Raw genomic sequence first — 14,355 nt, 5'->3', positions numbered from 1 at the left:
CCTATTCTGCCCCCTCCCAACGTCGCCGCTACCTACCTACACTTATTAACCCGTAATCTGCCGACCGGACCTCACCGCTACTCTAATAAATGTATTAACCCTTAAAGCTAAGTCTAACCCTAACCCTAACACCCCCCTAACTTAAATATAATTTAAATCTAACGAAATAAAATAAATCTTAATAAATAAAGTAATCCTATTTAAAGCTAAATACTTACCTGTCAAATAAACCCTAATATAGCTACAATATAAATAATAATTATATTGTATCTATTTTAGGATTAATATTTATTTTACAGGCAACTTTGTATTTATTTTAACCAGGTACAATAGCTATTAAATAGTTAATAACTATTTAATAGCTACCTAGTTAAAATAATTACAAATTTACCTGTAAAATAAATCCTAACCTAAGTTACAATTAAACCTAAGACTACACTATCAATACATTAATTAAATAACCTACCTACAATTATCTACAATTAAATTAACTAAACTAAATTACAAAAAAAAAAACACTAAATTACAAAAATACAAATACTAAATTACAAAAAATAAAAAGATTACAAAAAAATTAAACTAATTACACCTACTCTAAGCCCCCTAAAAAATAACAAAGCCCCCCAAAATAAAAAAATGCCCTACCCTATTCTAAAATAAAAAGTTAACAGCTCTTTTACCTTACCAGCCCTTAAAAGGGCCTTTTGCGGGGCATGCCCCAAATTAAACAGCTTTTTGCATTTAAAAAAAACATACAATACCCCCCTCAACATTACAACCCACCACCCACATACCCCTAATCTAACCCAAACCCCCCTTAAAAAACCTAACACTAAGCCCCTGAAGATCTCCCTACCTTGTCTGCACCACGCCTATTATCACTGATCCATCCAGAAGAGGGTCCGAAGTCTTCATCCTATCCGGCAAGAAGAGGTCCAGAAGAGGCGCCGAAGTCTTCATCCTATCCGGGAAGAAGAGGACATCCGGACCGGTAGACATCTTCATCCAGGCAGCGTCTTCTATCTTCATCCATCCGGTGCGGAGCGGGACCATCTAGAAACAGCCGACGCGAATCCATCCTCTTCTTCCGGCGACTCCCGACGAATGAAGGTTCCTTTAAGGGACGTCATCCAAGATGGCATCCCTCGAATTCCGATTGGCTGATAGGATTCTATCAGCCAAATCGGAATTAAGGTAGGAAAAATCTGATTGGCTGATTGAATCAGCCATTCAGATTCAAGTTCAATCCGATTGGTTGATCCAATCAGCCAATCAGATTGAGCTTGCATTCTATTGGCTGATCGGAACAGTCAATAGAATGCAAGCTCAATCTGATTGGCTGATTGGATCAGCCAATCGGATTGAACTTGAATCTAATTGGCTGATTCAATCAGCCAATCAGATTTTTCCTACCTTAATTCCGATTGGCCAATCGGAATTTGAGGGACGCCATCTTGGATGACGTCCCTTAAAGGAACCTTCATTCGTCGGGAGTCGCCGGAAGAAGAGGATGGATCCGCGTCGGCTGCTTCAAGATAGTCCCGCTCCGCGCCGGATGGATGAAGATAGAAGACGCCGCCTGGATGAAGATGTCTACCGGTCCGGATGTCCTCTTCTTGCCGTATAGGATGAAGACTTTGGAGCCTCTTCTGGACCTCTTCTTGCCGGATAGGATGAAGACTTCGGACCCTCTTCTGGACGGATCGGTGATACCCAGCATGGTGAAGACAAGGCAGGGAGATCTTCAGGGGCTTAGTGTTAGGTTTTTTAAGGGGGGTTTGGGTTAGATTAGGGGTATGTGGGTGATGGGTTGTAATGTTGGGGGGGTATTTTATGTTTTTTAAAATGCAAAAGAGCTGTTTACTTTGGGGCATGCCCCGCAAAAGGCCCTTTTAAGGGCTGGTAAGGTAAAAGAGCTGTTAAATTTTTATTTTAAAATAGGGTAGGGCATTTTTTTTATTTTGGGGGGCTTTGTTATTTTTTTAGGGGGCTTAGAGTAGGTGTAATTAGTTTAAATTTCTTGTAATCTTTTTTTATTTTTTGTAATTTAGTGTTTGTTTTTTTTGTAATTTAGTGTTTGTTTTTTTTGTAATTTAGTTTAGTTGATTTAATTGTAGATAATTGTAGATAGTTTATTTAATTAATTTATTGACGGTGTAGTGTTAGGTTTAATTGTAACTTAGGTTAGGATTTATTTTACAGGTAATTTTGTAATTATTTTAACTAGGTAGCTATTAAATAGTTATTAACTATTTAATAGCTATTGTACCTGGTTAAAATAAATACAAAGTTGCCTGTAAAATAAATATGAATCCTAAAATAGATACAATATAATTATTATTTATATTTGACAGGTAAGTATTTAGCTTTAAACAGGATTAATTTATTTAATAAGATTTATTTTATTTCATTAGATTTAAATTATATTTAAGTTAGGGGGGTGTTAGGGTTAGGGTTAGACTTAGCTTTAGGGGTTAAAATATTTATTAGAGTAGCAGCAAGGTCCGGTCGGCAGATTAGGGGTTAATACTTGAAGTTAGGTGTCAGCGATGTTAGGGAGGGCAGATTAGGGGTTAATACTATTTATTATAGGGTTTTTGAGGCGGGAGTGAGGCAGTTTAGGGGTTAATACATTTATTATAGTGGCGGCGAGGTCCGGTCGGCAGATTAGGGGTTAATAAGTGTAGGTAGGTAGCGGCGACGTTGGGGGGGCAGATTAGGGGTTAATAAATATAATATAGGGGTCGGCGATGTTAGGGGCAGCAGATTTGGGGTACATAGGGATAATGTAGGTTGCGGCGGTGTGCGGTCGGCAGATTAGGGGTTAAAAAATTTAATTATAGTGGCAGCGATGTGGAAGGACCTCAGTTTAGGGGTACATAGGTAGTTTATGGGTGTTAGTGTACTTTAGAGCACAGTAGTTAAGAGCTTTATGAACCGGCGTTAGCCCATAAAGCTCTTAACTCCTGACTTTTTTCTGCGGCTGGAGTCTTGTCATTAGAGTTCTAACGCTCACTTCAGCCAAGACTCTAAATACCAGCGTTAGAAAGATCCCATTGAAAAGATAGGATACGCAATTGGCGTAAGGGGATCTGCGGTATGGAAAAGTCGCGGCTGGAAAGTGAGCGTTAGACCCTTTCATGACTGACTTTAAATACCAGCGGGCGGCCAAAACCAGCGTTAGGACCACTTAACGCTGGTTTGGACGGCTAACGCAGAACTCTAAATCTAGGCGTATGTGATTTAATTGTAAATCAAGACTCAATATTAGTCACTTTGACGTAGAATCCCTGTACAAGAACATCCAGACACAATAGGGATGTAAAGCTGTTTCTTATTTTCTCCAAGAGGATGCTAATATTAATAATGAAACTGAAGACTTCATCATCAGGTTATTGAAATATGTTTTGAGTCACAACTATTTTGTTTTTAATGACAAATTTTATTTGTAAGTCTGTGGCATGGCTATGGGTACTTCATGTACGTCATTAATACTTGGGTTTCTTTATTTTTCTGGATTTTATTTTCATTTTCTTTATTTTCATCATCATTGTATTTAACTGCTCATTGTACTTTTGCGGTTAATCTTCTATATTTGTCTTTTTGAGTAGTGAATTCATTCATATGAGATATATTTTATGTTAAGATTATTATTTTAAAACATAGTCACCTGTTCATATATGTTATACTTTAGCTTATTCTTGTAGTGCTCCCTAGTCAAATCCACTTTTTTATAGCACCTTTTCATATAGGGCCTTTCAGAGATCCCTATTTTCTAGTTGGAGTTTGTTGTATCATTGGTTTGGCGTTGGTCACTCCCCAATTGTCTTTTACGTCTTGTACACCCACCTACGCTAACATTTACTTGGGTTGGTGGGAGGAGACAGTGGTCAATCATGACTCTCTCAGTATATACACAAAACACATATCCCACTGGTCCAGATATACTGACTATATTTTTTTTCATCTGGTATGGACCAGAAGGAGAGCTACAGGATTTGAAGACAAAGATTATTAAATAGAGTTTATTCCCGTAAATCATTGGCAAGTGCATATCATAATGCCTTGAATAGAGACAGAAAAGATCTGTTAAATGTATGGAAATGTACTAAGTCTAACCCTATTTATTTCTCTCTACCTATTACCCAGAAAGTGCTAAGATCTCAATGATTTTCATTTGCATGTCATAAAGGCTGATGATCAGTTAAAAACATTGGTCACTGATAAACCTTTATTCACGTATAGGAGACCAAGAAATCTGAATGAATATCTAACACGGAGCCACTTTGACAGAAATGCCAAGAAAAAAACACTTTACCAAGGCTCAGTCCAATGTGGACAATGTAAGGTCTGCCAACATATGTAAAAAAAGAAAAAATGGTAGATAGATTTCACAAGAAGTGGACTATTAATGAATATATTAATTGTAAGAGCACTAATGTTATTTACTGTATTTCATGCAGCTGTGACATGTTTTATGTTGGTATGACTACTAGATACCTTGGCAAAAGAGTGACTGAGCACCTAAGTAATATCAGGAATGCTAAATTTGATGAAGAGAAGGACAGGAAAATCACTAATGTAGCGAGATATTTCTTGCAACACCATAAAGGAGATGCACAAGCACTAAGATGTTGGGGTTTAGAAAAATTAAAACCTGGCATCATGGGGGTAATATGGAAAGTCAGTTACTAAAACAAGAAACAAAATGGATCTATAGATTGGATAGTGTTATGCCTCATGGCATGAACAAATCCAACAATTATTAGACATTTCTTTAAAATGAGATACTATACTAGTCTGTATAATGGCATTGTTACTCATTTCACATGTGACTTAGTCACTATGTTGTTAATTGTGCAGTCTATATTAATTACAGGATACACTGGTTATGAACTAGTTAAGTGCACTCTCACTTGTACACAGTGAGGCTGATTTACCAAATGTCTGTCTGACCTGATCCGACAGTGCGGATCAGGTCCGACAGACATCGCTGAATGCGGAGAGCAATACGCTCTCCGTATTCAGCATTGCACCAGCAGCACACAAGAGCTGCTGGTGCAATGCTGCCCCCTGCAGACTCACGGCCAATCGGCTGCCAGCAGGCGGTGTCAATCAACCCGATCGTACTCGATCGGGTTAAATTCCGGCGATTCCTGTCCGCCTCATCAGAGCAGGCGGACAGGGTTATGGAGCAGCGGAGCTTGATAAATGGCTTGATAAATGGGCCTCAGTGTGTGAAAGCTGTATTCTAATAATGACTGTTCTTATCCAATTTAAATCTTGAGCTTATTAGTGATTAATATGGTATGCACTTTTACTGGTATTAGATTTCTGCATATCAAGTAGGTAACATCTCTCTCCTGCGATGTGTCTGTACCGATATCACTTAGGAGATGTTAGTGGGACGAGTCGCATTACGTTGAGTGATTTTAGTAATCAGCAAATATAACAGGTCACTTAAAATGACCTGATGTCAGAATGTTAGTACCGTATGTTGCACAAAAATTTAAAGCAGCATTTAAATAAAAACATAGAGTCATAAACATGTTAACACAATCACAGCACTGAGCCGGTAATCACTGTCAAATGAACTTCTAAAATGAGAGAAGGGGCGGATCTTAATGATGCATCATGTCATGATTGGCTGGTGCGGAAAGTCATGGGGTATTTAAGGAATGTCCAAGATACACTCAGTTTCTCCACAGTTATATGTTAACTATAATTATTACTTCTTAGAGGTAGCGTGCTAAAAAAACCTTTCTGTGTCCAATAATTCTTTCTCTGATTGTGGGGTAATTTGCTAATAGTATTATTTTGAGAGTAGCACCGGCTCTAGTTTTTATTAGGTCTTAGCCTCTTTTATCGTTTACAGTGCCAGTATTTCTCTTTCTGTGTAACCGCTGTATGTTTAACACTATTGAATTATCATAGTGGATTGAGTGAAATAGAGAAACTGTTTGCTTTGTTTGTACTGAAGGGACCCACTTTGAATTGTAAATTAAAATAAAATACAATGCACAAAGTTTAAGTGTAACAAAACTCTCATTTCACGCAGTGCTGTATTGCTCTGAGCTTGTCTCACCTTCAGATACAGAAATGAGAGAGATCTCACAGTGCTTGAAAGTTCTGCCCTTTTTCTTTTGAGCATTCAGTGAGTTCAGCCCCTATGAAGTCTGCACCTCCAAGCTGGAGAATCCTTTGATCATCAGGCCCGGATCCTGATGATCTAAACTTTAAAATGATCCTCCAGTACTGTGAGTTCCCTAGTTGTATTCTCAATAGACAGCTTTTGCTGTACTTATCAAAGGGGCGTTCCCTGCATTGTTATGTAAAGAAGAGACCTGTATGGTGTCTAATCGTTTTTAATAGTGTGCAGTGTTAATAGGTAACATCTGTGCAATTAACCTATTCTGCTCCCAAACCATATATATTTCTAGGTCTCTCTAAGGGATTTTAAAGATTTGAAAAGGGGAATTATCAGTGCAGTGTGCATGTGTTTTGTTGGATTATTGAATTGGCTACTTTTTATTAGTGTAAAAGAACTTATTATTATAGTTTTAACTATAGTTGATAGTACAGGTAGCATTTGTATGCGTTTAATGATGTACCTTCCAGTGCGTTTTGTCCATGTAAAAAAACAATGTTCCATTTTCAAATTCTTTGTGGTATTAATAATTTGAAAGGTGGTCTTCTCAGTTTTTTTAGACCTTATATATGTGGAACCCAATAAGTGAACAATAGCTGCTTAAATGTATAGTTAATTAACATGAATTTAGATTGTGATCAGCCAAATAGGACTGTCATATGTATAGGGATTTGTTTCACCAAATCAAATATTTAAACATTTTTTGTTCAAACAATGAAAATGGGTGAGTGTGTTATCAATAAATGGTCTTATCAGCAACGTTTAGCATCAAACGATGCCTGTAGTAATAAATTAAAGTCTTTCTTGACTTAATAAACGTTAACTTAAAAATGTATTAAAACTGCATAATTATGTTTAAGTATAATGATGCAGGATGATAACCAGGAGTAATGCTGAGGATTAAACTATCAAAATACTTCCTAGCAAAATAATATTTAAAAAAAGGAAACTTGCCCAAAGTGTGAAGGATGCTTCTGAAATGAACTGAAGACAAATATTAAAGAATAATTATAGCTGCTTACATTGAAATAGACTTGCTGAAATGCGCCCAGACTGCATAGAACTGCTGTAGTAAGACAAAGTAGCAAAGATTAGGTGTGGTGAGAACAAGAAGTGATGTACGAGAACATCTGCTCACCTTCCTCTCCAACATTAGCCAGTGGTTGGACAATCACAGGTGTAGGTAGGAAGTTTGTAGATTCCAGACATATAGTTGAGACACTGTTATTTTCCTACCATGTTTGATCATCAAACACCTTTTCTAAAATAACCATCTGGTCTCTCCATCTCAGCTGCAGTGTGTTCGAATAAGTCATGCTCCATATTATCAAGATGGTAGGGCAATATCAGTCTTCCTTGCTAAAGAGCTTCCTTTCAAAAGCCCTCATCATAACGTGTAGTGCAGAATATGAAACTCCTCCATATTCACTTTCAGACAAGTGCTATGATTATGTAGTTGAAAAAATAAAATAAGACTGATATCGCTCCCTCTTTACCCAGGTTACTTGGGGGGTGTTGAGGTCTTTCCCACACAAGGTCGTCAAACTCCACAACAATCCAAACTAGGGAGCAAGCAAGTTAGAAGTACGGGTACATCTCTTTATTTAGCGATCTTTACTGCATCAGTGGAAGTGACAATCAATACTGGATGGATTATATACTGTATATATAGTTAGATAATAGAATGCATCTTTCAGTTGCCCAGCTCCTGCTATTGCAACCTAATGTGGCCAATGGCTGGACAGGCAACCCAACATATTGCAAAGTATTTTACCTTGCATAGTCTCAAAGTTCATCATGTGTCTTTATTTTTTATTCTGAATGTTGAGTATTCTTTCTATATGAATGTAGTGATCATCTGAGATGTTTGTCTGATAATTAATTTCAGTGGATGCATATGATTATAATAATATAAAATATAATATAAGCACAACAGATAATAAGAAGTCAAACATTAATATCCCGCCCTGCTAATAACTTTTTACTGTAAGACTTTGCTGATCTTTACAACACAAACCATTTTTAATACAAAAATGTGTTGTTTGAAAGCAGCTTTTTAGGAAATAGAAATATGTTATTGTGTGCACATAAGTTTGTTAGTGTACCACATCTAAATAAAAAATAGTTACAAAAGAACATGCTAATGTCTGTTTAAATAGAACCATCTGTCATTTACTGCATCAGAAGTTATGTGTTGCCAGCTGGTATTTAGTATATATCAGTAGTTCAACAAAATAACTTTTTGTTCAGCTATTTATTACAGTGGTATCCAGGACCATCATAATACTTGGCACAATGATAAAGAGCTGTGTCTCCAATATCCACATTTTTTATAGACAGGGTATACTCAGTCCAAGCACTGTTCTTTGAAAAATCATAATGTGCAGACGACATTCCAGGTCCAAATTGTGGAGCTGTGTATGAAGAATGGTCACATACAATGAGTTTTGGAGCTTCTCCGGGAATCTGCCTCAGCAAACATATATGATGAGCATTTTTTACCCCAACATTGCAAATAAATGTTGCTTTTTGATTAGTAGGAACTGAAATAGTAGAAGGTGATAGCACCGGAGTCTGACATTCAGCATCTGAAAGAGAAAACATATCAGAGATCCTGATTGACAAATGGGTCATATTGTGATTTTGTGTGAGTGTGTTTGTGTATATATATATATATATATATACTGATATACTATATATATATATATATATATATATATATATATATATATATATATATATATATATATATATATATATATATATATATATATATATATATATATACACACACACACACTATTTCCAGTAGGGTCAAGCACTCTTGTTACAGCCCAGTGGAGGTACTCACTGGGTCTTGATTAATAAAACAATTTATTAGCACAATTAGGTTTGTGTCTATAATTATTATTTTTTTTTTTAATTCTTGACCTGTTTGTCTTTTTTTACTCACTTAAAGCAATTTGCTGCCTTCATTTAGGACTTTTACTTACATAAAATCAGGATGCAATTAAGTACAGCCAGGATCAGCATTTTAACCAGTTTAGGTATTTAGAGCACATGTGGTAAACCCAACAGAGATAGCTTCTTAAATAATATAATAATATGCAAATTAAACACAAGACCGAAATATTATAATAACCTGCCAGGTTCTCTAGTTTGCATGAACCACATCTGCTGTTCTTACTTATATGAGTGTTTTCATCCAAAATATATGAAGTGTCTTAATAAAAAAAATAGAATACATTAAGAATATGAAAGTCCATTCTCTTGAGTGAAATTAATGGCATGACTGAACATTTGTGCAGCCAATAGTGTAAGATCAGGGATTATGTGTTAAACATATTTTAGAAAAGAGTTTGCTTTTGAATTGCTAAAAAGTTTAATTCAAGTTTGTCAGTTTACCTCAGACTGGAAATTATTACATATTGTTAAGTACAGCCATTTAGTTTAGTTTTAGCGTTTTTTTGAAGCGAATAAATAGATAGAGATATAAAGATTTAAATGGGAAGAAATTTACAATAGCTAACTAAATAATAAGTAATTAAGGGCTAGATTACGAGTGGAGAGCTAATAGTTACGCGCAAGCAAAAAGGGGTTTATCATAGGTGTTTGCGAGTGTCGGGTTTTTCATTAGTGTAACAAGTTAAAAGTAAATCGTTTGAGGGCAATCACTATTTAAGCTAGAAAGATTACCACGTCCTCAGAGCTATGGTTAACTGTTTCGCAAAACATGTAGTGTCACAAAACACATCAAAAATGCATTACAACGTACAGCCCTTTAACCCTTCATTCTCCCCATATACCCTTCCCTCATATCCTTCCCCTATCCACTTATCCTTACTCAAGCTTTTTTTTATTTTTAATCATTGCCTTTTTTCCATCATTTTATTCTGTTGATTTTGAAGCAAGGGACAGTTCAGGAGCACAGACAGCCCAGGGAACAACAATTTGCACAGCCATCACAGGTAAAAGCCTGGCTGAGGGAGAATAAATACTCTATGGAGGAGGAGACGACTTTCATAAGGGCATACATGCAGAGGGCAAGGAGGATGGATTCATCAGTTACGAGTGAAACAGGGAAACTGTAGTGTAAGGTTAGGTGTTAGTGTAAGGCAGGTTAGGTTTTATTTTACAGGTAAATTTGTATTTATTTTAAAGGGACAGTCTACACCAGCATTTTTATTGTTTTAAAAGATAGATAATCCCTTTATTACCCATTTCCCAGTTTTGCATAACCAACACAGTTATATTGATATACTTTTAACCTCTGTGATTATCTTGTATCTAAGCCTCTGCAAACTGCCCCCTTTTTTCAGTTCTTTTGACAGACTTGCAGTCTAGCCAATCAGTGCCTGCTCCCAGATAACTTCTCGTGCACGAGCAAAGTGTTATCTATATGAAATACGTGAACGAACACCCTCTAGTGGTGAAAAGCTGTTAAAATGCAATCTGAAAGAGGTGGGCTTCAAGGTCTAAGAAATTAGCATATGAACCTCCTAGGTTAAGCTTTCAACTAAGAATACCACGAGAACAAAGCAAAATTGGTGATAAAAGTAAATTGGAAAATTGTTTAAAATTACATGCTCTATCTGAATCCTGAAAGTTTATTTTGGCCTAGACTGTCCCTTTAACTGGGTTGTTATTAAATAGTTAATAACTATTTAATAACTATTGTACCTAGTTAAAATAAATTAGTTATATTGTAGCTAGCTTGGGGTTTATTTTATAGGTAAGTATTTAGTTTTAAATAGGAATTATTTAGTTATTAATAGTAGGTTTTATTTAGATTTATTTTAATTACATTAAAGTTAGTGGGTGTTAGGGTTAGGGTTAGGGTTAGGTTTAGGGGTTAATAATTTTAGTATAGTGGTGGCGACGTTGGGGTGGAAGATTAGGGGTTAATAAATGTAGGTAGGTGGCGGCGAAGTTAGGGGCAGCAGATTAGGGGTCAATAATATTTAACTAGTGTTTGTGATGCGGGAGTGCAGCGGTTAGGGGTTAATATGTTTATTATGGTGGCGGCGATATCCGGAGCGGCAGATTAGGGGTTAATAATTTTATTTTTAGTGTTTGCGATGTGGGAGGGCCCCGGTTTAGGGGTTAATAGGTAGTTTATGGGTGTTAGTGTACTTTTTAGCACTTTAGTTATGAGTTTTATGTTACAGCTTTGTAGCGCAAAACTCATAACTACTGACTTTCAGTTTACGGTATGGATCTTGGCGGTATTGGCTGTACCGCTCACTTTTTGGCCTCCCAGGCAAACTTGTAATACCGGCGCTATGGAAGACCCATTGAAAAAGGACTTTTTGAAAGCTGCGGTAATTATGTTGCGTTACGGCCAAAAAAGTGTGCAGTGCAGCTAAACCTGCAAGACTCGTAATACCAGCAGTAGTGAAAAAGAGCCTTAACGCTGCTTTTTCACTCATACCACAAAACTCGTAATCTAGCCTACTGTGATTACCTTGTAAATAAGCCTAAGCAAACTGTCCACTTATCTCAGTGCTTTTGACAGACATTCATTTAAGACAATAAGTGCAGACTCCTAAATAACTCCACGTGAGTGAGAACAATGTTATCTATACGACACACATAAACTAACACTGTCTAACTGTGAGAAACTATCAAAATTCACTGGGATAAGAGGCAGGAGGCAACATATGCAGCAACATCAGAACGAAGACCTGGCCACCAGAATTGTTGAGTGACAGACCAAATCATTTGGTTCTTGCCCGGGTGACCTGCGGCTTTAGGATAGTGGTAAGCATGCAAAAGTTTAGTTCGAAGATTCTCAGGTACAAAGCACTTACCACTAGGTTTCTCAGGAGGTGCATTGGTTTGTGCAGCCAGGATCTCCTCCCCTAAGGGAGAAGTCAAATTAGTACATATGGTGGCCAAAATATGGTCAGGAGGTATAACTGGAATAGGTACAGACTCCTCCTTGGACAGAGGCAAAAATTGACGAGAGAGGGCATCAGCCCTAACATTCTTACTACCAGGCAGGTAGGAGACTACATAATTAAACAGAGAGAAAAATAGCACCCATCTGGCCTGTCGGGGCGACAAACGTTTTGTTTCGGATAGATAAGTCAAATTCTTGTGGTCAGTAAGAATGAGCCATGTACGCTAGTACCCTCGAGAAGGTAATTCCCTGTCGCCAATTTCATAATTGCACTCTGCCGGAGACAATTTCTTAGAGAAGAAACCAAACGGATGCAAGGAACCGTCAGGCATAGGACGTTGAGACAAGAGGGCACCTACTCCAGTCTCAGACCATCGACCTCAAGAACAAAAGGCAGGACAGGGTTAGGATGAGCCAGAACTGGAGCGGCAGCAAAGGCAGTCTTAAGACTCTCAAAAGCCTTATTGGCAGTAGGTGACCAATGGAGTGGATCATTCTCCTTACGGGTCATGTCAGTGATAGGTTTGACCAAGGAAGAATTTTTTTTAATAAACTTCCTATAGTAATTGGCAAAACCCAAAAAATGTTGAATAGAGCAAAGACCAACTGGGCGAGGCCACTGCAGGACTGCAGACAATTTGTCAGGATCCATGGAGAACCCTGCAACAGAGATTACATAACCTAGAAAGGTTACTTGAGTCTGATGGGACTCACATTTCTCAAGTTTACAAAACAGGCCATTCTCATGTAGTCTCTGAAGTACCTGTGTAACATCAGAACGATGAGCCTCAAGAGTGGGTGAGTGTATGAGGATATCATCTAAGTACACCACAACACACTGTCTCATAGAACATCATTAATACATTCCTGGAAAACAGCTGGAGCATTACATAGGCCAAAAGGCACGCTCCTGGTGTTAAATGCTGTTTTCCATTCGTGGCCCTCCTTAATCCTTAACGAGATTGTATGCTCCTCTCAAATTAAGTTTAGAAAAGACCGTAGCTCCCTTGAGGTGGTCAAAGAGTTCCGTAATAAGCTGAATAGGGTAAGGATTCTTAATGGTAAAACGATTAAGACCCCTTTAATCGATGCATGATCTTAACTCGCCACCCTTTTTCTTTACAAAGAAGAAGCCAGCCCCTGCAGGAGAGCAGGATTTGTGAATGATCCCCCGTGACAGAGCATCAGCAACATACTCCTCCATAACACAATTCTCTGCAACCGAGAGAGGGTAAAGCCGGCCCCGAGGAGGAATGGCCCTGGGTTGCAGGTCTATGGCACAAACATAAGACTGGTGAGGAGGCAACATACCGGCACACACCTTGTCAAAATGTCTTGGAACTCTCGGTACTCCTCAGGCAATTGAGATACCGAAGAAGTGCACAGGACTTTGACTGGTTTACGAAGACAAGTGGAAATACATTGCGGACACCATGACAAAATTTCAGACCTACGCCAGTCAAGACTGGGATTGTGTTTTTGGAGCCAGGGATAACCCAGAACAACCTGGAAAATGCGGAGAATTAATCACCTGGATAACGGAGTGGTTCAGTGAGTAACAAGTGCAAGCTGAAGAGGCCTGCCATCAATGGCCTCAATAGCAAATGGAATGGACCAAGGCAATACAGGAATGGAGTGCTGTGATACAAAAGCACTGTCATTGAAATAGCCCGCAGCACCGGAGTCAACAAAAGCATGGGTGACTATGGAGGAGTCCACCCAGGAAAGGACAAACGTGACCAAACGTTTCTCCTTTAGCGGTTCCGGGGACGAGTATAAACCACCCAAGGTCTTCCCCAGACAGGACCCTAGGTGCGAGTGTTTAACCGGCCGCGTGGGACAAAACTTTAAAAGGTGGCCCTGTAACCCGCAATAGAGACCGAGCCTAAAGGCCCTCTCCGCCATGAAGAGACATGTAAATCCCAACTGCATCGGCACAGCAGTACCTGGTGACTCGGAACTAGGAGACACGGGAGGAGAGGGAGGCATGGGTGGGAACGACAACGTAGGAGACAATGGTACAGGAGGCTTCTACAAGCACTCCTTGAAAGAGGGCCTCTCTCTGAGTCTGATGTCAATTAGGATTAAAAAAGACACCAAAGCCTTGAGATCCTCTGGTAAATCTCTGGCAGCAACTTCGTCTTTCATCACATCAGAAAGCCCATGAAAGAAGGCGGCAACAAGGGCTTCATTGTTCTAACCAACCTCTGCAGCAAGCGTACGGAACTCAATGGCATACTGAGCAACAGATCTAACACCTTGCTGAATGGACATGAGTCGTTTGGCAACAGAGGAGGAGCGAGCT

General features: G+C 38.4%; 1 gene segment (V, D, J or C); it reads right to left on the bottom strand.

The window, feature by feature from the left end:
- Positions 1-8,398: 8,398 nt before the first annotated feature.
- Positions 8,399-9,195, bottom strand: LOC128647294 (immunoglobulin kappa variable 3-15-like). The segment is given in 2 exon segments: positions 8,399-8,736; positions 9,142-9,195. Coding segments are annotated over 2 exon segments (378 nt in total).
- Positions 9,196-14,355: the final 5,160 nt, after the last annotated feature.

The sequence above is a fragment of the Bombina bombina genome, chromosome 2, assembly GCF_027579735.1.
Source record: "Bombina bombina isolate aBomBom1 chromosome 2, aBomBom1.pri, whole genome shotgun sequence".
In the NCBI taxonomy this organism is placed as follows: domain Eukaryota; kingdom Metazoa; phylum Chordata; class Amphibia; order Anura; family Bombinatoridae; genus Bombina; species Bombina bombina.
Note: the sequence above shows the minus strand (reverse complement) of the source record. Positions and strands in the feature narration are given on the sequence as shown.